General features: G+C 40.9%; 1 protein-coding gene across 2 annotated transcripts; it reads left to right on the top strand.

Moving 5' to 3' along the window:
• Positions 1 to 72: 72 nt before the first annotated feature.
• On the top strand, positions 73 to 21818 carry UCHL5 (ubiquitin C-terminal hydrolase L5). 2 transcript variants are annotated; one of them, XM_087726219.1, is made up of 12 exons: positions 73 to 292; positions 1900 to 1963; positions 3270 to 3375; positions 5262 to 5387; positions 5881 to 5942; positions 6029 to 6159; positions 7671 to 7734; positions 8434 to 8536; positions 9327 to 9440; positions 16576 to 16605; positions 17310 to 17408; positions 21144 to 21818. In XM_087726219.1, exons 1-12 carry the CDS (start codon positions 211 to 213, stop codon positions 21186 to 21188), a joined length of 1026 nt encoding a protein of 341 aa, XP_087582345.1. In that variant the 5' UTR covers positions 73 to 210; the 3' UTR covers positions 21189 to 21818. The 2 variants fall into 2 exon arrangements, with proteins under 2 accessions (XP_087582345.1, XP_087582346.1); XM_087726220.1 differs by lacking the exon at positions 16576 to 16605 and having other exon boundaries at positions 76 to 292.
• Positions 21819 to 23445: the final 1627 nt, after the last annotated feature.

The raw sequence follows: 23445 nt of genomic DNA, 5'->3' as shown, positions 1-23445 counted from the left end.
CCGCTCCCCTCTCTCTGCACCATCGAGTATAGGGGGAGAGAGCGCCCCTGGCGAGGCCGAAGTCGCCGGCCGCTGAGGCTGCCGGGAAAGCGGCGGCGGCGTGCCTTGCCTCGCCTGGCTCTCGACCGTCGGCGGGCGCGCGGTTGTCGCAGAGCGGAGCCTCTTGGCGGAGTCCGGCCGGTCGGAGCGGGAAGCGGCTTCTTGGGCGCGATGGCGGGCGGGGGCAGCGCTGGCGAGTGGTGCCTGATGGAGAGCGACCCGGGCGTCTTCACGGAGCTCATCAAGGGCTTCGGTGAGGTTTGTGGCTGGAGGTGGCGGGGCGAAACGGGGAGAGGACCGGCCGAAGCGCCCCGGTTGGATCCCCTTCGTGGGTCCCGAGGAGGCTCGGCTGGGCTCCCAGGGATCCCCGGCGGCATCGGTTTTGCAAACGCCTCGTTGTTTTGAGGATGGATGCGGTTTCTGGCCATGCACTAGAGGCGATTCCTCACTTAACGACCGTTTTGCAATTGAGAAATAACCAGAGAGGAGGCTCGGTTGGGCTCCCAGGGACCCCCAGGATCAGTTTTGCAAACGCCTCGTTGTTTTGAGGATGGATGCGGTTTCTGGCCATGCACTAGAGGCGATTCCTCGCTGAACGACCGTTTTGCAATTGAGGAATAACCAGAGAGGAGGCTCGGCTGCGCTCCCAGGGATCCCCGGGATCAGTTTTGCAAACGCCTCGTTGATTTGAGGATGGATGCGGTTTCTGGCCATGCACAGAAGGCGCTTCCTCGCTTAACGACCGTTTTGCAATTGAGGAATAACCAGAGAGGACGCCTGGGGCAAAAGCTGCCTTGCTTATTTAGCATCTCGTGTGAGCCTGTTCTCTCTTTTTCCTTTTAAAGGAGTGATGCATCCTCTGGATAGGATTATTTCCTCCCCCGTGCAGAGAATCCTCTTCTCCCCTTGGTGCACAATTACCTTTGTTCCTTTTCCTTTGGTATTAAAATTCATGGGAAATTGGGAATGGAGACGGTGTAAATAACACCCTTTTTCATGCCCTGGGAATGGATCTGGAGATTTATTTATTTGTTGATAAATCTAGGTGGTTTATTTATGTACGGAATGCATTAATAGGCACTGCTTCCCATTAATTTGGAAATGGGGAGAGGGCTGCATTCTCGTTCATTTGAAGGTGACACAGCAGCTTTCCATAAAGCTCAATTTTCAAAAAAGAGCAGCAGCCAGATGTTTCCATCAGTGCCCCTTCAGACATGCATTTGTCATTGTGCATTGGTTAGATCAGCATTTCCCCATTCATTTCCAACTTTGTCTACTAGGATTTCCTAGTGGTCTCCCAATCAAATATTAATAGCAATAGCAGTTAGACTTATATACCGCTTCATGGGGCTTTCAGCCCTCTCTAAGCGGTTTACAGAGTCAGCATATTGCCCCCAACAGTCTGGGTCCTCATTTCACTCACCTTGGAAGGATGGAAGGCTGAGTCAACCTTGAGCCAGTGAGATTTGAACAGCCGAACTGCAGAACTGCAGTCAGCTGAAGTGGCCTGCAGTGCTGCATTTAACCACTGCACCACCTCGGCTCTTTAACTAGGGCCAAAGCTGCCCCCTTCTTCAAAAGCCATCAAGATTGGCTGGGGGGGGGGGCTATCCTGTTAAATGCACCAAATCTATATTTCAATTGTGCATCTATGATTTAACAACACATAATGTAACAAACGCCTGAAAGCAAAATGTATTTGCGTCAGAATTTTGTGAGTACAAACATATCTAAGGCAGATGCTTGGAGAGCTGGATTGACTTGTAATTCCTTTTTAAATTAATGCTAAGTTTTGCCCTTGGGTTTTTCCCCATATAAACTGCCCCTAGGTGACTTCCAACCTGTTTTCTTAATTTTCAGGTTGCAGAGGAGCACAGGTTGAGGAGATATGGAGTTTGGAGCCCGAGAACTTTGAAAAATTAAAGTAAGTATGTTGCTGGTAGTTATCTACCTTATGTTCCTTCCTGTATAAATTAAGTTCTATGTTCCCCCCCCCCCCCCAACTGGTAAAGGAGATTTGCTCAAACTTTATGATGCGTTTTTTGCATGATGCGTTTTTTTTAACCTGTTTTTCTTCTCTATTTTTTAATTTTTTACTCTTTTAGATATGTATTGCTGTAAGCCGCCCGGAGTCCTTCGGGATTAGGCAGCATATAAATTCATTAAATTTACAATTTTAGTCAAGCAATTTACATTATTGGAAAAAGAAGTGAAGATACCTTTTAGATTCTAGCCCTGTATAGTTACTTTTGGGAGTGCATAGTTACATTGTGAGTCCTAAAGGGGAGGGGAGGTTGAATGGTGCCAGAGATCTGTGAAGTTATTTGCTGTTCCTGTTGCAAAGTGTAGGTGCTCCATTGCCCAGTAAGGAGGTATGCATTTCATAGAACACAGCGTACAATATTAACTGAAAGTATGATTCCTTCCAACATTTTTAGAAGGCTTAGTATTGTTTTCCTCTCCACCTGCTAGTAAGTTTTCTATGCTTTAAATACAATAAATATGCAGTTAGCTTTATTGCCCTTGTGACCTCAAGACTGGACTACTGCAACGTGCTCTACATGGGGCAGCCCTTGAAGAGCATTCGGAGACTCCAGCTTGTCCAGAATGCAGCCGCGCGAGCGATCGTGGGTGCACCTCGGTTCACCCACGTAACACCTATCCTCCGCGAGCTGCACTGGCTGCCTATTGGTCTCCGGATACGCTTCAAGGCGCTAGTCGTCACTTATAAAGCCCTTCATGGTATTGGACCTGGGTACTTGAGAGACCGCCTGCTGCCAATTACCTCCAATAGACCGATTAGATCCCACAGATTAGGCCTCCTCCGAATACCATCCGCCGACCAATGGCGACTACCCGGAGGAGAGCCTTCTCTGGCTGCTCCGACCCTCTGGAATGAGCTCCCCGTGGAGATTCGAACCCTCACCACCCTCCAGGCCTTCCGCAAAGCCCTTAAAACCTGGCTATTCCGACAGGCCTGGGGCTGATGAGCTTTTGTCCCCCCTCGAATGGTATGGTTGTTGTGTGTTTTAAATTGTGGTATTGTTTTGTTCGTGTTCTTTTTTATTCCTTATTTGTACCACACACACCCCTTGACTTGGGTTGTGAGCCGCCCTGAGTCCCCTTCGGGGAAAAGGGCAGCATAGAAATATAATCAATTCAATTCAATTTCCTGATCAGTATATATGTTTCAGTTTTCAATATATTTTGTGTTTTTCTTTTATCTGTAGGCCAGTTCACGGACTGATATTTTTGTTCAAATGGCAACCGGGAGAAGAACCAGCTGGTTCTGTTGTTCAGGATTCTAGATTAGATACATTATTTTTTGCTAAACAGGTATGGTAAATTGGAAAACTCTTGTGTATCTGGGACAGTTTCTTTTTAAGTAAAAAAAAAATTATCTTCTGAAATATTGTGATGAAATATTGTATTTCATCACAATAATTCTGAGATACTGTAAATGAAACAGAAACATGGCCAGACAGGTTCTGTGAAGTGCAGAAAAAATCATTTTAGCATAGAACTAGAAATGTATGTCGCATTTTTATTTTTAACATTTAAACAAAAATGTTAATTTATAAATAATGTGAACGCATAATTGTAGTGTTACTAAAGGTATGCCTGTATGTTCTGGTTCTAATCATGGAAAATGCTTCACGATCTACAAAGCTGTGTGTTCTCTGCTAGCAGGAAGTTTCTGAATTAATAAGTATATAGTTTGCCTTTTTTAAGCAAATTTATGGATGACATTTTTAAAATTATGGAATTGACCATATACATGCAGTCCTTGACTTACGATCGCAACTGAGTCCAAAAATTATGTTGTTAAGCAAAACACTTAAGTGAATTTTGCCCCATTTTACAACTTTCCATGCCACAGTTGTTAAGTTAGTAAACAAGGTTCTTAAATGAATTTACCTTCCCAATTGACTTTGCTTGTCAGAAGATCACAAAAGATGATCATGTGACTCAGGGACCCTGCAAATAAGATTCAGTTGCCGAGCATTTGAATTTTAATTATCTTGCCATGAAAACATTACGATAAGTGTGAAAACCAGTCATGTCACTTTTTTTTTCAGTGCCGTTGTAACTGATGGATCACTAAGTGAAGTGTTTGTAAGTCAAGGACTACCTATATATTGTCTCAATATGATGAAATTGGACTTTGTTTTTTATTTGTTTTTCATTTTGATTCAGGATTCTAATATCTTTAAAATGGAACGAAATGTGTTCGACTCGATTTGATGTGTTAAGGGAGCAAGCAGAGTGCAGTAAAATCTAACTCCAGGGGTAGAATGTATTTTGGAATGTCCGTTTCCCATGAGGAGGATGTCACCTGTGTAGCATTTAAGGAGGAACAAGGTAGAATAGGACAAGGTGACTTCTGGTGTGTTTAGGAACAGACTGAATTGTGACATTGCAATTACCACGACTTTAGGAACAGAGGACTGCTTTCCTTGCCTGCTACCTTTCAAACCCAACTCTGCTAACTACTTAGTGTGAGGTAATAGCAGAATTACAATTCTCTCTGCTTAAATTTGTGGTGATAATACTGTATGTTAACCTGATCACATGAGAATATACCGTTAAGTCAGTTTAACTTGGATAGAAAATTGAGAAACGAAAGTTTTACTTAGGTAATTTAAGAACTTGTGATGCACTAAAGCATAATCTAACATTTGATTTCATAAAATAAGATTCTTTTCATTATAAACTAATTATTGTTTAGACAAACCTTAATTCCTAGATTTTCTTATGTTTTTCTGTTTGTCTTTTCTTTTCTTTTCTATCCTTCGAAGGAACATTTCCAAATACAGAACTCTTTAGCCATCAATCGTTACTATTTCTTAAGAAAATATGTGTATAGTTATCAGACAAGTTATTAACAAAGAATAGACTGATTATTCATTCCCAGCAAATTAAATGGCTCGTGCAACCATTGGTCCATTTAATAATGCAAACCAAAATAATAACATTATGGCAACCACAAGCAACTGGTGTTGTTATGTTAAATCCATTTAGGGTGAATTACAGGAATGGATGAACATGTGTAAGTTGTTTACATAAAAAAACACTGAAGGATAAACTCGCATCAGGTATATTTGACATTTGCAAACATAGACCCATAAAAACAGTTTTGAAGTTTAAAGGGGATTGCAGTAAGTAAAGTTAGTGATTTCCACAATTTGCACAAATTAAATTATTTGTTATACTCTTTACAGGTAATAAATAATGCTTGTGCAACTCAAGCAATAGTAAGTGTTTTGTTGAACTGCACCCATCAAGATATCCACTTAGGAGAAACACTGTCTGAGTTCAAGGAATTCTCTCAAAGCTTTGATGCAGCGGTATGTGTAAAAATGATATTTGAGAAAATATCTTGAAGATGAGCGATATAGGTCGTCCTCAGTTTATGATCATAATTTGGATCAGAATTTCCATTCTAAGCAAGTTAATTCTTATGTGGGCCGTGCCTTATTTTACAACCTTTTTAAAATCATGGTTGCTAAACTAACCACTTGAGTTGTTAAATTAATCATGCAGTCATTAAGTGATTTCTGCTTCCCCACTGCTTGTCAAAAACTGGTTGGTAAATGTCAGAAATGGCCATTACGTTACCCTAGAAACGACATCTACCAAGAACACATGCTGTTTGCCAAATGCCTGGATTTTGATCATAGCCCATGGATGGGGATGCTGTGACTGTTGTAACTATGAGAACCAGTTGCAAAAACCAGCACCTTTTTTTTCTTTGGTGCTGTTGTAACTTTGAATGCTTGCTAAACGAATGATTGTAAGTCAAGCACTAATGTAATTAACAATCTTTCTTTTTCCTTTCAGATGAAAGGCTTAGCATTAAGTAACTCAGAAGTGATACGGCAAGTTCATAACAGTTTTGCTAGGTAAGAAGATGTTGAAATGTTTCCCAAGTAAAATCTGTTTAAAAATCTGTTTTACCATTCTTTCATGCGTTGAACTTCTCTTGCAGACAACAGATGTTTGAATTTGATGCAAAGTCAACAGCAAAAGAAGAAGATGCCTTTCACTTTGTCAGCTACGTTCCTGTCAATGGTCGATTATATGAATTGGATGGTTTGAGGGAAGGTCCAATAGACCTAGGTAATATTTTCATCTCACCTATGTAGTTGTCAGCTCTTTTAACCTGAGTTTTTTTTTAACTACAGCATGACCTTCTGAATGTATGAGTGGAGCTCTCGCCTCACGATCAGGAGGCTGTGAGTTCAATCCTACATAGAGGCAGTTATTTCTCTCTCTGGGTACATCGACAATAACTCTGCATTGGCGACAGGAAGGACATCCGGCCAGTAAACCCTCCCGTTCCATTCACTTGCCCAGACTCCACCTGCAAGGGATTTGTGGGGTCATTAAAAGAAGATGATGACATTCTGAATGTATTAATGGGGAAGGGAAGCTAATGGAAATACTTGGAATTTTTTAAGAGCAGGTTACAGATACAGCCAGAAAATGACTATCATGAGAGATGATGTCAATCAAAATCAGTTCAACAAAATGTTCTTTTCCTTTCACTCTTTAGCTCAAGGGTGCTCTGTACCATCTATTTTTCTGAATTGGTCAGCACATTTCCCAAGAACTGGCCTGCAAAGAACCCACCGTTTTATTTTTTATGGATACTTAGGTCCATAATACAATACATCATTGTTGGAGATAGTGATGGTAGCAGAGCTTATATAAACAAGGTTGAGATAACTTGATTTCATGACTTCATGTTGCAAACGTACATCTGTGTATTGATTTGTATTATTTATACAATACAATAGCAGAGTTGGAAGGGACCTTGGAGGTCTTCTAGTCCAACCCCCTGCCTAGGCAGGAAACCCTATACCATTTCAGACAAATGGCTATCTAACATCTTCTTAAAGACTTCCAGTGTTGGGCCATTCACAACTTCTGTTCCACTGATTAATTGTTCTAACTGTCAGGAAATTTCTCCTCAGTTTTAAGTTGCTTCTCTCCTGGATTAGTTGCCACCCATTGCTTCTTGTTCTACCCTCAGGTACCTTGGAGAATAGCTTGACTCCCTCTTCTTTGGGGCAACCCCTGAGATATTGGAAGACTGCTGTCATGTCTCCCCTAGTCCTTCTTTTCATTAAACTAGACATACCCAGTTCCTGCAACCGTTCTTCATATGTTTTAGTCTCCAGTCCCCTAATCATCTATGTTGCTCTTCTCTGCACTCTTTCTGGAGTCTCCACATCTTTTCTACATCGTGGTGACCAAAACTCAATGCAAATATTCAAAGTGTGGCCTTACCAAAGCCTTATAAAGTGGTATTAACACTTCACGGGATCTTGATTCTCTCCCTCTGTTTATGCAGCCTAGAACTGTGTTGGCTTTTTTGGCAGCTGATGCACACAGCTTGCTCCTATTTAAATGGTTGTCCACTAGGACTCCAAGATCCGTTTTCACAGTTACTACTGTTGAGCAAGGTACCACCTATACTGTACCCGCGCATTTCATTTTTCTTGCCTAAATGTAGAACCTTACTTTTTGCAACATTGAATTTCATTTTGTTAGATAATGCCCAATGTTCAAGTTTGTCAAGATCCTCCTGTATCTTAAGCCTATCTATTTTTGTATTTTCATGTTAGGAGTGTGCAATCAAGATGACTGGATCAATGCTGTAAGGCCAGTGATAGAAAAACGGATACAAAAGTAAGTGTTCATATCTATATTTTAAGCTCTTGCTTTTACAAAATAAAAACATTTAGATTTTATTCTTAGTAAGCTAGCTGAAGAAATTGAAACAATGGCTTTTACTTATCTGGTTATTTATAGAAAACAATTTTTTGGAAATTCTCTTTTACTATGTCAGCCTTATGATCAACAGGCATGCTTTTATTTAGCTAATCCAGAAGCAGCTACAGTGGAGTTCTTCATACAACAGAAATAGGGATCCACTGTAACCATATCAAAAGTGCCTGCAGCTACTTGGCTTAGGAAAGGAATATATGGAGAATCATAACATAAACATATTATTCCATCTTCATTTTTATTTTAGTTACTTAGATTAAAACAAAAGTTACAATGTTATTTGCCCTCCTGAAATCTTTAAGCATCAAACTTCAGCTTTCAGGTCAGCATAGCTGACAAATGTACAGAAAAGGATTGGAGTCTCATCACAGGGGTTTTAATCAGGAGTGCTTTGTATATATTTGGCAACTATTAACACTTTGAAGGGCTCCATCACTGAACCTCTCCATTGTTTATGTGATAAATAGAGAGAAATGTTCAGTTTGAATCTTGGCTTTGTTTTGTTGTATTATTAAAATGCTCCAAAAGGATTTAATATCTGAATATTTTGAAACTCATAACGTAGTAACAGTAATATGTAACAACTCTTGTGTTTTGCAGGTATAGTGAAGGTGAGATAAGGTTTAATCTGATGGCAATTGTATCAGATAGAAAAATGATATACCAACAGAAAATTGCAAATCTGCAGAGACAGCTGGCGGAGGTATTTATCAATTAGATACGCTTCTTTGTAATGACTGGGATGTGAGGGGGAATGAAATACCTGGAACACCTGATGCTACATTTTAGAAGCTAAGCTAAGAGATTTATATAAGAGTGATTTAAGAATATAAAATCATAAAGCAGGTATCAGATTTAGATAACATGATTTTTCCCGTTCCTTCCCTCCCCTTCCCCATTCAGTAACTAAGCATTATCAATTTCTTTTGAACCTTGAAAATGGTGAGTTGATAAACTGAAATTAAACTGCCTTTATTTAACTTCAAAATGCTTCTTCCAGAAACTATTACAATTTTGAATAAGGTTTCTATCATTTTCCTAAAAGGGAGATTCTTCTAAAGAAAACTGCATTATACAGATTATTTGAAAAATATAGCTTCTAGGGTAGACTATCAAACTGCAGAACATTAGCAAATTAAGTGCAATTTGCCAAGCATTAAAATCAAGCACTAGAAGGCGGCAAAGAGGTGGATTGTATGCTTTACAAAAGAAGTTTTTGTTTCATTTGATCAACAGTTCTCGAAAATACAAATGATTGCATACAGTCTTGTGGTGTTACAATTGGTCCTAAAATAATATTGCCCAAATCAAGAGTTTGGATTTATTTTTCCTATATGTTAAGTTTTCTAAAAGTCTGCATCTGATGCTTTAGCTTTCAAAATATGGAATCAATTCTTTAGTTCAATGTATATTATTTATGTTCTGCATTTCTTGAATGGATGCCATGTTCAAAATGCTGTTATTTAATTTACTAAAACTATTTTTCTCAACAGGAAGAGCCGATGGATACAGACCAGAGCAGTAATATGCTAAGTTCCGTTCAATCTGAAGTTGCAAAGTATCAGATGTTAATTGAAGAAGAAAACCAAAAATTGAAAAGGTACAAGGTATGTAGACTGCTCTTTTTGAATAGCAGAAAGAGGTAATCTATTCGCTTGAAACATTAACCCTGTGCTAAGTTGTTTTCCACAGAGTGATAACCACTGTAGAATAATGTGCTCTTTAATGTTCAGAACAAAAGTAATCGTAGAAACCAAATACCGTGTTTTTTGGAGTATAAGATGCACCGGAGTATAAGACGCACCAAGGTTTTGAAGAGGCAATTTTTTAAAAAAAAGTAGGTAGGTAGATAGAAGGATAGAGAGGGAGGGAAAGAGAAAAAATACAATAGGTAGGTAGGGAGAGAAAGTAGTTAGGTAGCTGGGTAGATGAAGGGATAGAGAGAGAGAGAGAAATACAATAGGTAGGTAGGGAGAGAGAGAGTAGGTAGGTTGGTAGATAGAGGTATAGAGAGACAGGAATAGAGAGGGAGAGAAATAAGTAGATAGGTAGGGAGAAACAGAGAGAGTAGGTAGGTTGGTAGGGAGAGAGAGAAAAAAATACAGTAATAGCAATAGCAGTTAGACTTATATACCGCTTCATAGGGCTTTCAGCAGTTTACAGAGTCAGCATATTGCCCCCAACAACAATCCGGGTCCTCATTTTACCCACCTCGGAAGGATGGAAGGCTGAGTCAACCCTGAGCCGGTGAGATTAGAACCGCTGAACTGCAGATAACAGTCAGCTGAAGTGGCCTGCAGTGCTGCATTTAAACACTGCGCCACCTCGGCTCTAGATAGATAGAGAAGGGGGTGGGTAGGTAGGTAGGTAGGTAGGTAGGTAGGTAGGTAGGTAGAGGGAGAGAGAGGGAGAGAAATACAGTAGGTAGGGAGAGAGTGAGTAGGTAGGTAGGTAGATGTTTCCAGGTGTATTTATCCATGTGCTGGAGAAGGAAATACGCAGCACCTAAGACTTTGTTTCTGCTGGCACAGCACTTGATCAATGTAATTCTCATCAGTTAAAAAGCTTTCCAAAGGGGGGGGAGTTTTTGCACTCTGCAAACCTCCCAAAAACGGGCCGTTTTCCCCCCCCAAAAAAGGCATGAATAGCCTTGGGGGGGGGTTGCAGAGTGCTCCTGGGGGGTGCCCCCCCTGAAATGAGCAAAGAAATGCCCCTTTTTTGTAAAAACGGGCCCCCTTTTTTGTAAAAAAAAAATGGCATGCATAGCATTATGGAGGCTTATAGAGTGCTGCTGGGGGCGGGGGGCACAAAAAGCAGACCGTTTTTCGCTTATTTCTGCCCTCCCAGCCCCCAGGAGCTCTCTGAAAGCCTCTATAAGAGTATGCACGCCAATTTTGGTGAAGGAAGCGGGTCTCCGGGAGGAAAAAATGCTGTATTCAATGTATAAGACGCACCCAGATTTTCAGCCTCTTTTTTGAGGCAAAAAGATACTCCGAAAAATACGGTACATTCAAGTTGAGTCATTGCCTCTTAGGAAAAAAAAGAAAGCAATGTCGTATCAAACTACCCCCATTAAAAATGATCCAGATCTAGAAATGGGGAAAATATTACTTGTTTTAACTTGGGAATTATTTTATTAAGGGTTAGAAAATAGAAGAAGAAGTTAGAAACGTGGATATGTAAATGATGAAGTAATGGGTATAACTAAAGAATGAACTTTGAATAATTATGACAAATAAACCTTATGATTATTTGGAGGATAATGGTTATAAATTTAATCTCTATCTGATGTCTATAATGTTTGATATTATCAATTGATTATCGATAAAAACAACAGTGTTTAACTAAGTAATGCAATTTTTTTTAATAAGGACAAGTGAAGATGATGGTGAATGGGATTTGAGAATAGTAGTCATAAATACTGTGTGTATAAGACCTATCTGTACTTAAATTGTACCCACACAGTACACTGTTACTGTGAACATAGAAATTTTATATTTAACTCAAGAAAATTGTATAATAAAAAAATAATAACAAAAAATAAATAAATGATCCAGATTTTCAAAGTTATTCTTAAATCTCACTATCAAGAACCAAGGAAATGGGACTTTCTCTTCTTACGTTTGCTTGTTCGCACTTTTCTCTACGGTTTTGTCTGTTCTCTCGGAATAAATAAAAAGTCAGGAGGACATGCAGGACATTCTCAACCCAACTCACCTCATGGGTTATTGTGGGAAAAATAAGAGAAGGAAGGTTGCGTTGGACATATTTGCTGCCTTGAGTTAGTTGTAAATGAATAAAGATGAGATATACCGTATTTATCGGCGTATAACACGCACCGGCGTATAACACGCATCCCCCATTTTAACACAAAAATTTGAGTAAAATTTTTTTTCATTAAAAATAAATGACTTGGAAGCTCGGAACTTAATGTTGGATTAAAATTTATAACATTAGAACATGAATTATAACATTAACTCCTCTTAAAAGGCAAATATGAAATGAAAAAACACCTCTTTGAGCAAAAAGTTATTTCCATTTTCTTCCTTATATAATATTTTCTGTTTCAACATAAAGTGCCTTCCTTCCTTCCCTCCCTCCCATCCCTTTCTTTATGTTTTCTTCATGCTTTCTTTTCTTTTTCCTCTGCTCTTTTTAAATTCCCCCCCCCCTTCTTCTCCTCCTCTACATTTAGGTTGGATTAGTTTGTACAACGGTCATCAAACTTCTGAAGTAAAAATAAATAAATAAATCATATTTAAGAAGAAGAAAAAGGAAGACGTTTTTAGTTAAGTCAAACGTTTTAATAAAAGTTTCATCTTTTAAGATTTGTCCAACACATCCAATTGTAACCTTAACAGTAAAGAATATCACCCCAGCTGCTAAAGGTTCAACCAGTCTGAGAACCATTGAAAAGACAACAGTGCAAAATCCAAAAGACACAACTTCCTCACCGCCATTGCTTTGGTACCAAATCTTTGAGGAAGGGGCTCCAGAAAGAAGAAGAAGGAGGAGGAGGAGGAGGAGGAGGAGGGAACCAAAGAGAGGCTTTTACCGAGTCTGCGCCCCACAGCCAGGACCGTCCTTGCGCCTCCAGCCGCGTTTCTTCCCCGCAAAGCCCTTCGGGCAACCCGAGAGTTCCGCTTGACGCCAGAAGGGCTTTGCAGGAAGAAACGCGGCGTTTCTTGTGTGTGTGTGTGTGTGTGTGTGTGTGTGTGTGTGTGTCTGTCTGTCTGTCTCCGCCATCCCCAACCTCTACACCTTGCAGGACTGCTGCGCCTTTGAGAAGCCGGGGTGGGGGGGAGAGGGGGACGGGAACGACGCCTAACCCCCACCCACACAACCCGGTCCCCGGGAATGCCGCTCCCGCCGTTCAGAAACCGAGGGGGAGAAAAGTTCAAAAGCCGCCGGAGCCAGCTGGAAAAGGAGCGACTTTCCCCATTAGCCGGCGCCCTCCGCCAATCCGCAACGGCCTCGCAAGTTAAAAACCGAAGGAAGGCGGCGAGCTCAGCCAAGCGCGGCCAGGCAGCCAGCGGCGCGCACCGGCTTCCCAGCGCAGGGAACTTCTCCGGCGGCTGGGGGGAGGCCGTCAAGCGGAACTCTCGGGTTGCCCGAAGGGCTTTGCAGAAGCCTTTCTGGCGTCAAGCGGAACTCTCGGCAACCCGAGAGTTCCGCTTGACGGCCTCCCCCCAGCCGCCGGAGAAGTTCCCTGCGCTGGGAAGCCGGTGCGCGCCGCTGGCTGCCTGGCCGCGCTTGGCTGAGCTCGCCGCCTTCCTTCGGTTTTTAACTTGCGAGGCCGTTGCGGATTGGCGGAGGGCGCCGGCTAATGGGGAAAGTCGCTCCTTTTCCAGCTGGCTCCGGCGGCTTTTGAACTTTTCTCCCCCTCGGTTTCTGAACGGCGGGAGCGGCATTCCCGGGGACCGGGTTGTGTGGGTGGGGGTTAGGCGTCGTTCCCGTCCCCCTCTCCCCCCCACCCCGGCTTCTCAAAGGCGCAGCAGTCCTGCAAGGTGTAGAGGTTGGGGATGGCGGAGACAGACAGACACACACACACACAGACACACACACAAGAAACGCCGCGTTTCTTCCTGCAAAGCCCTTCTGGCGTCAAGCGGAACTCTCGGGTTGCCCGAATGGCTTTGCAGGAAGAAACGCGGCTGGAGGCGCCAGGACGGTCCTGGCTGTGGGGCGCAGACTCGGTAAAAGCTCTCTTTGGTTCCCTCCTTCTCCCGCTCCTTCCACAGTCTGTGTGACGCTGCCGCCAGGCTGAGATCGGCGTATAACACGCAGGCAGGGTTTAAGCTTCCAATTTTAGTTTTAAAACTGCGTGTTATACGCCGATAAATACGGTAAATAAAGAATTTGTATCAGGGATATCCATGGTTTTGTGTAGTTAAGGCGTCAGGCTAAAAAACCAGGAGATTCTGAATTCCAGTCCTGCCTGGGTGCAAAGCCAACCACTTTTGAAAGCTTGCCAAGAAAACTGTAGGGAGCCGTCTGGTCAGTGGCTAGGACAGTGTTTCTCAACCTTGGCGACTTTAAGTCCTGTGGACATCAACTCCCAGAATCCCCCAGCCAGCTGTGCTGGCTGGGGGATTCTGGGAGTTGAAGTCCACAGGACTTAAAGTCGTCAAGGTTGAGAAACACTGCGCTAGGAGTTCAGACTGATTCAGAGGCACAAGAAAAGAAAAAGAGAGATAAAACACTTGCTAACATTTTCCCTACTCGGGTTCCCTCCTGTTGTCTTCCCCGGTGTGTTTTTTGCTACTAATAAGGCAGAGATAGTTGTGATGGGACTTGATTTTAGCATCTCTTCTCCAATGCAGATTTCTGGGGGAAAATATTTTCAAATATTTTTGGGTGGATTAGTAATACCTTGAATGTCAATTCCTTATTTTTGTTCCTTGTGTAAGATCTTAATGTTTGAGAATCATAAAGAGAAATCGGTTTTCATGGAAGGCTGGCTTGTTTGCGTATTCCCCTATTGAACTGTATCAATTTCATTTTAGTTACTCAAAAGTAATAATTTCATTTATTTGGTTCTTTTTTTTTTCTCGGTTCCCCTTCCATTTTCTAGCGTAAGTATCATCCGTCTCAAAGACCGAATTCAACCTTTGCATCAAAAACGATTGTGTCATTCTGGCTCAAAGAAATGAGTTTTGGTATTTTTTTTTTAATCAGCCCAGCTTTACACTGATTTCTCTGAGCATCTTTCAAGAGTCATCACTTTCCTTTTTCTTTTTTGGACCGCCCAAATTTTATTTTTATCATGCCCATACAAGGACCCTGGTTCTACATTGCAGAGACAGGTATATATTGATGGGCTAGCAACCTTTCAATTAATCTTTTCCATCACTATCATATTTCTAATTGAAGAACACCTGGTCAGTTTCTGGGGAATAAAAAAAAATATTCCCAAAGCATAGTGTGAAAGTGGGGTGTGTACAAAAACAGAAAACGTACCTGAGAAAATTAAATTCCCTAGCCTATTTGTAAAAAAAGAGAGCAAATCATGTACACATCACTCATTTTCTTTTGCTTTCAAAGTACTACTGCAATCTTATTTGAAAGTTCAAGGGAAACATTCTCAAAAAGCAAATTCCATTTGTGAAAAGTTTAGGCACCCCTAATAAAATTGTATGCTTCAAGAAATCCCTAATGAATACCTGGTGACACAGCTATATCATACAGAATGAAACATGGTATCTTTCTGCAAATCAGCATCTAGGCGTAATCATTTATACAGCTGACTACACAGTAAAAAATACCGTATTTTTCAGAGTATAAGACCCACCGGAGTATAAGACGCACCAAGATTTTGAAGAGGCAAATTTAAAAAGAAGTTTTTGCACTCTGCAAACCTCCCAAAAATGGCCTGTTTTTTGTAAAAATGGCCCATTTTTTGTCAAAAAAAAGGCTTATAGAGTGCGACGGGGAGGGGGCAAAAGTGAGCAAAAACCGGCCCATTTGTTTGCTCATTTTTTCCCTCCCCAGCACCCGAGAGCATTCTGGAAGCCTCCTAAAGGGTATGCACGGCCATTTTGCAAAGGGGGTGGGGTTTCAGGGGGCCCAAAATTCTGTACTCACTATATAAGACGCATCCAGATTTTCACCCTCTTATACTCCAATAATGCGGTAAGAAAATAGTGAATGTGTTATTTTTAAATATTTTAAAAATATTATTTTAAAAGCAAAATAGTTATTGAAATCCAAAACGCTGATTGACTCGCTAAGTCTCCAGTTAGCCCAGTGAAGACAATTCCACACAGACACAAATACTCGGACTTTTTAACCTCTCCGTGATGGTTATTCTATCTGCTTCCAGCAACTATGGTTAAGCAGCTCTCCCGAGTATTTGGAGATATACAGGTGGTCCTTGATTTCGCAGCAACATTTGGAACTGGAACTTCCGTCACTAAGCAACACAGTCGTTAGATGAATCACTCCCGATCTATTTTGCCGAGGTTCTTAAGTAGACTAGAGGATCATTAAGAAAATGCCAATTTTCCTACCGATTTCGCTTGTTCGAAGCTCTCTGACAAGATTGCAAATGGTAGTCATGTGATCCAGGGATGCTCAAATAGGTGTCGGTTGCCAAGCATCTGAATCGCAACCTGCAATGGTCATAAGTGTGAGGACCAGCCATAAGTCTTTTTTTTTTTTCATCACAGTTAATCGCTTTTCGACAGTCACTAAAATTTTACACGGATGAGTTGTTGCAGGAGATCTTGCTGATATTTTTGGCCATATTTTTGGCCATTAAGAGCCGAGGTGGCGCAGTGGTTAAATGCAGCACTGCAGGCTACTGCTAGATCAGCAGTTCAGCGGTTCAAATCCCACCGGCTCAGGGTTGACTCAGCCTTCCATCCTTCCGAGGTGGGTAAAATGAGGACCCAGATTGTTGGGGGCGATATGCTGACTCTAAACCGCTTAGAGAGGGCTGAAAACCCTATGAAGCGGTATATAAGTCTACTGCTATTGCTATATCCAGTAAGATATCTTTGGAGGAGGAATCTGTGTGGAGGTCTTCAGCAAGCAGGAATATTTCTTAGCCAGAAGAATTCTGCAAAGAATAGTGAGAAGAAAATTCAAAAGCGAGAAAAAAGGGGAATCCCATCACTTTCCAGAATGTGAATCTCTCTGTTGGAGAGCAGCTTCGCTCAGGCTGTTCGTGATTATTTCATGGCTAGATAATCTCTTCCAGTCTCGTGTCTTTTTGAAATTTCTTTTCTGCCTTGTTTCTAGGGAGCAGTGCAACTTGGTCCCTGCCGCAAGGTCAGATAGCTTGTAATCTAATTCATTTGGTTGCTGTTTTCAAATTCTTCCTTTATTTTAGCTCACCTTTATATATTTTTAATATTTGATTCCTAACGGAAAGCGTCACCTCTGACCTCTGTGGTCACAGTTTGAGGAACCAACCAGGTTGTTGGGATAGCCAACTTAAGTTCCGTGGTCATTTCAAGTGACAATTTTATTCATCCTTAAAGGGCTAAACAGTTGTATTTCTTTTGGAAGAAAGGCTAACTACCACTTTCAGAGAGCAAGTTTCTTAACAAGCTGAATGTTTGTTTTACTTCTTGGGACATTTAAGCTTTCAAACCAAATCCATCTCTCTTGTCAGCCACATATAAATGTTGAGCTTAATCTTAAAAACCGAAGATTAAGTACATAATTTAAACTACAGTATAGTAAAAAAATTTAAAAAAAATTGCATGCATATCTTGATTGCAAGACTGAGGATACTTTTGTTATCACTGATAATTTTTAACTAAGGATTAAGACGATAAGGGTGAAGATTAGCTATCTCTCTTATTACAACCATTAGCTATAATCTCCCCTCCCCTTCCCTGTATCTCCACCACCACCCCGTCCCATTCCTGAAACAATCTACTGCTTTTATCCAGAAAATTGCCTCACAAAAGTCATTCTGTAACGGAACCGAATGCTGATTTCGTGTCATGTTTCTTCTGTGCTCACAGATTGAAAACATCAGAAGAAAACACAACTACCTTCCGTTTATCATGGAATTGCTAAAAACGTTAGCGGAACATCAGCAGTTGATTCCACTAGTAGAAAAGGTAAGTGTTGTCTTATGAGTAGAATCCTACCTGATTTTTAGTGTGCTCCTAATACAAGCCCTACCCCCCCAAAAAATAAGCCCTAGTTAAGGTCCTTGTCAATGGGGGCATGGCTGGCACCGGAGGGCATGGGGGGCCAGTGGTGTCCGGCAGCAGCCACAGCCCTGCACAGCACAGGTGACTTGATCACCTGTCCAAGCGGCAGGCAGAGGTAGGAGGAAGGAAGACGATCCCGACACACCACACAGGTCGTGGGAATGCCGAGAGATGCGAAGATCAGCCTCCTGCAAGCAGAAGGGGGGGAGGGAAATAAGACATCCCAAAAAATAAGCCCCAGTGCTTATTTTGGAACACCCCCCCCCCCCCAAAAAAAAGATTGGGTCTTATTTGGGGGGAAACACAATAGGCTTTTATGAAGGTGGAGGTTTGAGAGTACAGGCAGTCCTTGACTTATGACCACAATTGAGCCAACATAGACATTAAGTGACTTTTGCTATATTTTACAGCTTTTCTAGCCATAGTTAAGTGAACGATCTCAGGTGTTCAATTTAAGTGAGTCTAGTTTTCCCATCGACTTCGCTTGTCCGAAGGTTGCAATGACCCCAGGACATTGCAAGTGTCACAAAAGATGAAGTCAGTTGCTAAGCATCTGGATTTCGATCCCAGACCAACGGGGGATGGCTGAAATGATTGTTAAGTGTGGGAAAAAAATAGTCACAAGCCACTTTCCTCAGTGTCATTGTAACCTCAAACAATCGCTAAATGAACTTGTAAGTCAAGGAGTATTTGTAGCATCCGGCTGAGTGGGAAATTAGAAGTAATTTGCAGATTTCTCTTCTGAGTGAGAGAGATAAAGCTACGGGGACGAGCTTTGTGGTAGCTGTACAGCCACCAGATGGCATTCTCGAAGCATGGAATACGTTCCGCTAAAAAGTTGAGCTGCAGAATGTCTCTCTCATTTCTCTAATTACTTTCATTTGTTTTGCTGTTCCATTTCTAGCTGTAACACTGATTTAGTGATATGAGTAAATTCCAAGCACGTTTGGGAAAGAAATAACAAGCTTTGCCTGTCCTCTGTCCTCTGAGGGTTATTAAACTGCAATGCTTCATCTAACCTGATTTTGATTCTTATCCTGAAACAGCCTCGAACATGTTCTTTCCTGCTTTAGATGTAAAATATGAGATTCTAATGCTTGGGAAGACCAGTTTAAAGGTTTTACCAATAAGCCCCCCCCTCCCCTTTAAATGAATAGTTTAGTTCAGTTCCTCGCTTTTCACAATTTTCATATGCATGTTTAGCTCATCCCATGCCACCAAGCTTTCACCAGAAGATTTTAAAAAGCATGTTTGACAGTAATTCTATTGAGTAGTAGTTGAGGGCAAATATATTCAAAATATATACGTGACTTGTAAGTCATGGCCAAATTTAAGTTCACTGACTTCAGTAAATGTCTAAGTATGATTAAAACTGGACCCAGCTCTTTGTAATTTAGTGTGTTGGGTTGCAAGGGGTATAATCAGGTGTGAAGAGCCATATTTAACTTGATAGGAAGAGAATATTTGATCTTCGGAAGGGATTTTAAAATCATACTTTGTTTTATTTTTAATTTTTTTTATTTTCTTCAAAACATTAAAATACTCGAAAAATACAGAAAAAAAGCTAAACAAGACTACACCCAAAATGCATAAAAAACCAAAACAGACATATACATAAATTGTCCCTCCTAGCTGAATACTGATAAATATATTTCAAAGGTAATAATTCATCTCCCCTTGAGAAGCAGGCACACAATTTGTAAATTTCAACAACACTATTTACCCAACTCACTTAGGCTGACATCCATCTTGTATATAAAAACATATTTAACAAGTTAAACGAACAACTAAATTAAACTTCTAAACCCTCTGTTAACAATCTATTTATTGTATTTCACTCGCAGAAAGTCAATAATAGCTTCTGGTTTGCCCTAAGTCACAACAATCATTATCTCTGGTACATCCAGGATCAATAACCTCAACTGGTTCTTAATAATGAGGCCTTTCCTTAAAAGATTAAATGGGATCTTTTCTAACAATTGGATTTTATTCCCCCAAATCATGAATTTATATTGTGTCTCCACAGCATTTGTTTTATAAAAAAAGTCTCCTATAAAATTAACATATTTTTGGAGTATAAGACGCACCTTCTCCCTCAAAAAAGAGGCTGAAAATCTGGGTGCAAAACTGAATTTTTTTCTAAAATTAACATGAGATTTTGTTTAAAAAGTCCTCTTTTTAAAATAATGCCTAATTTACATTCGAGTAAGCATTTTTATCTTTATAACTTATTTTTCTATATAACACAGGTAAATAAATGCTGATAATAAAACCTGATTATGATAGTTGTCAGCTAATGATCATTTATTTAATGATGATTCAAAATTACGATAATCTCAGAAAAAGTAAGGTATGACCCATCCTCAAAGTTGCGACTGTTGTGCCACTATCACCCAGTCACATGATCATAATTCAGGTGCTTGGCAACTGGTTTGCCTGTGACCTTCCCAGACAGCTTCCAAGTCAATTGGGGAAGTTAGATTCACTTAACAACCACAGAGATTCACTTAATGACTGTGATGAAAATGCTCATAAAATAGGTCTGATTATATTGCGATTCACTTAATGACCACATCACTTAGCAACCAAAATGCTGGTCCCAGTTGTCATAAATCAATGACTGCTTAATCAGTAATTGTGAAGAACAATTTGGGGATTTAATGTACCATTGATGTTTCATCGAGCTTTTAAAAATACAACATCAGCACTGGTGCTCCAGTGGCTGGCTCTAGTTCTCAATGCCCAATATAATTATTCATGCCCTGCCTTTTCTCCATAAACTCAAACAAGCTTACAGTGTATATCTTTATTTTATCCCTACTACAATAACCCTTTGAAGTCAATTAGATTAAAAGAGAATGGTTTCCTGAAAGTTCACCCAGGGAACTCTCAGGCCAACACTACACTACAACGGTTCACCGACAAAACCGCGCCCGACTAAACCGCGTCGCTGACATCATCAACAGGGCGACAACAGCGCGGAGACAGAAACACGCTGTAAACCCTAAACCTAAAATTAACACCTAAACCTAAACCTAACCCCCCTAAACCTAACCCTAAATCTAACCCTTAACCTAAACCTAATCCTAACCCTTAACCTAACCCTAACCCTTAACCTAACCCTAAACCTAACCCTTACCTTAAGTTGAATCGGCTTGCTTTCAAAGCGCTATTTAAAGCGCCCTTCTTTCTCCGCGCTGGCTGTTGTCGCCCTGTTGATGACGTCAGCGACGCGGTTTAATCGGGCGCGGTTTAGTCGAGCGCGGTTTTGACGGGTCACGCACTGCACCAGCTGTTCTGCAATGCTGTTTTGAGAAGTAAAGCAGGTGGATTAAGGGGAAATTGTGATTCTTCCTTAAACAGGGAGCCTCTGCTGCATCTTCATTTGCTCCACAAATTGATGGAGGTATTCTGCTTGTAGAAAGGCAGGACTGCATCTGCAGTGTACCCTGGCTGATGGATAAGGTGGAACCCTCAGCTCTAAATCAGAAAGAATGGTTGACATACAATCTGTCCTGTTTGTATATGAAGTATTTCAAGGTAGTGCAGAATCTTGCACATGTTGGGTCACAGCAAACGTATGTATGTATGTTACTAAAACGGGTACAATTTCTTTTCTACCTGACTTTTATCTTCTAGGCAAAAGAAAAACAGAATGCTAAGAAACCTCAGGAAGCCAAATGAAAATCAGCATCTTCACAGGGCGGGAGTCCTGGAGAAGAAAATGTGCTTCTGAATGTCTTTATAACTTTGCAAGACTTGTACAGTTTAAATTTGTCCAGCACACATTTGCAGATTTGTCAGTTTGTCTTATCTCATTTGCACGGGGGGTCCTTCCCGTTTTCCCTGTTGCTATCATGTGCATGGCTGCCACTCAGTGATGGTTTTAGAATCTCTCTCCAATTCCAGTATATAACAGTGGTTTCTGATCGATTCTTCACACAAAATCAGGAAATGCTGCTGCAATTTGTATAGACCCAAATTGGTGCGAGTAATGTAGAAGTTTTTACTGTAATGAACATATTTAAAATACCTTGTCTCTTAACGAAACCATGGATATATAGTTATGTGAAGAGAGATTAACTTATTTCTACAAATAAGTTGGTCTCTCTTCGCTTGCCATCACTACTCATCTTGGTCTTGGCATTGTTCAGTGACTTGGCCTAAGTTGTTTTTATGGAGTTATGTCTACATTTTCTACACAGCTGAAGGTAAAACATAACATTGGAATGATTGATAAAGACCAATGCATAAGCATAAGAGTTTATTGCTTTAGTAGAAAAAAATAAATATTCCCATTTTTATTTTGGCAAATTATTGTTTGGTATGATCATTCTGTGTACTCAGAGGTGGGTTCCTACCAGTTTGCACCTGTTCGGTGGAACCGGTTCGTCAAATCTACCGAACCGGTTAGAAGAGGTTCCACCAGTGGACCCGGAAAGCAGGCCACACCTACAGAAGAGGCTCCAAACATTTTTTGAAACCCACCACTGGCCCTTGGATGTGATTATTCTACACTATCATGCTCCTATTTATAAAACTCAGTGCCTCTGTGAAAGGTGAGGATGACTCCTGCATTTGTGGTGCAATCAGAACATTGCGTGTGTCGAAGTTGTTTTAACGCAAACCAAAGATGCCTTTTAAAAGACAAGTTTACATCATATTCTTATGCATCCCAGTGCTGTGTGTGAGGGAATTTAAGGTGGTTCTGACAAGTGTCATCGGCATCTTCATATCCGGTCACATGGGTGGCAAGCCACTCCCATCCTGTCACATGGGCAGCAAGCCACTCCCACAAAGGAGGCCACACCCACAGAGTAGGTTCGAACAATTTTTGAAACCCACCACTGTGTATACTGTATGAATAACATGATTTAATGAGGGGGGGGAATCACTTCTCTTGAACATTGCAATCCTCAGAACCAGCATTCCTGTCACGTGAGCCTTGCGATCTTCACCTGAGTTACACAATCTGCTGGCTTTCACACTTGCAAGCAGAGTAATACTCCATGTTGGCTATACTAGAGATATAAACTGGAGAAATTATTGTGTCGCACAAAGAAGGGTTATTGCAAGCCTTTGTCAAGAAGTGAATGCAGTATTGGGGAACCAGTGAAAAAATCTCCCAACTTGTGATAATAGAAGAGGATTGAATTAAGTAGTTCTAAATTCTTTAAAAAAATGGATTAAAAGAGCAAGCTATGACTTGCTTGAAATTTGAAAAGCAAATGCAGTCAATGGAACCCAATCCTTCATTTGAACAGATAATATTTTTGAGTGAATGAAGGTAAATATAATGTGTCCCAGAATAATAATTCAGAACCCAATCTGGGTCAGTCACCAGGACTTTTCTTTTGAGCTTTCGGATTTGGGCTGGAGCCCACCCTCAGGTAATTTTTCCCTCATCAGAATGTGGGCAATATTTTTGATAATAATACAATATTATAGGAATAAGTCTTAGTATAGGAATGATAATTTGGACAAATCTCAGATCCAGCAGATTTTGTCAGTTTGAAAGTGCACCAAGTCATGTTTCGTTAAATTGAAAGTTTACATATTTAAAGAATTGAGAGAAGAACCTGTTCTTAAAGGAGTGGTGTTTATGAAAAAAAATAAGCAAATTAGGAAAAAGAAAAGTTTGCAACTTTTCTTTCATCTGGCTAAGTGGCCCTAAATTACGTTCACTACAGATCTGAGCATCCCTGTTCTCACCTAGGCTTCCCAAGAGAATGAAACAAACTCCTTGTCCCGACAAAAACCCCTTTTATTAATTGACTGTGAATTCTGCTCATTCACATCCAGAAAGTCTTTCAAGGGAGGATTTACAGTGACAGACCTTATCTGGCTTGGAGAGCTGCCAGGCTGATATCTGCAAAACTTGGCAAGGAGTCTCGGAGGGTCATGAACCAATTAAGCGAACTAATTGTCTCCTGTAAACTCC

This window comes from Thamnophis sirtalis, unplaced genomic scaffold (genome assembly GCF_051295495.1).
Source record: "Thamnophis sirtalis isolate CommonGarterSnake01/CBP01778 unplaced genomic scaffold, rThaSir2_p1.2 scaffold_12, whole genome shotgun sequence".
Taxonomy (NCBI): Eukaryota; Metazoa; Chordata; class Lepidosauria; order Squamata; family Natricidae; genus Thamnophis; species Thamnophis sirtalis.
Note: the sequence above shows the minus strand (reverse complement) of the source record. Positions and strands in the feature narration are given on the sequence as shown.

What these genes read in the sequence shown, in the direction of transcription:
- UCHL5 (XM_087726219.1), top strand. Translation starts at nt 211, where the DNA reads ATGGCGGGCGGGGGCAGCGCTGGCGAGTGGTGCCTGATGGAGAGCGAC. An exon ending in CATTATTTTTTGCTAAACAG is followed by an intron (nt 3,376 to 5,261) that starts GTATGGTAAATT and finishes TACTCTTTACAG; the next exon opens with GTAATAAATAATGCTTGTGC. An exon ending in AACTTGGTCCCTGCCGCAAG is followed by an intron (nt 16,606 to 17,309) that starts GTCAGATAGCTT and finishes CTGTGCTCACAG; the next exon opens with ATTGAAAACATCAGAAGAAA.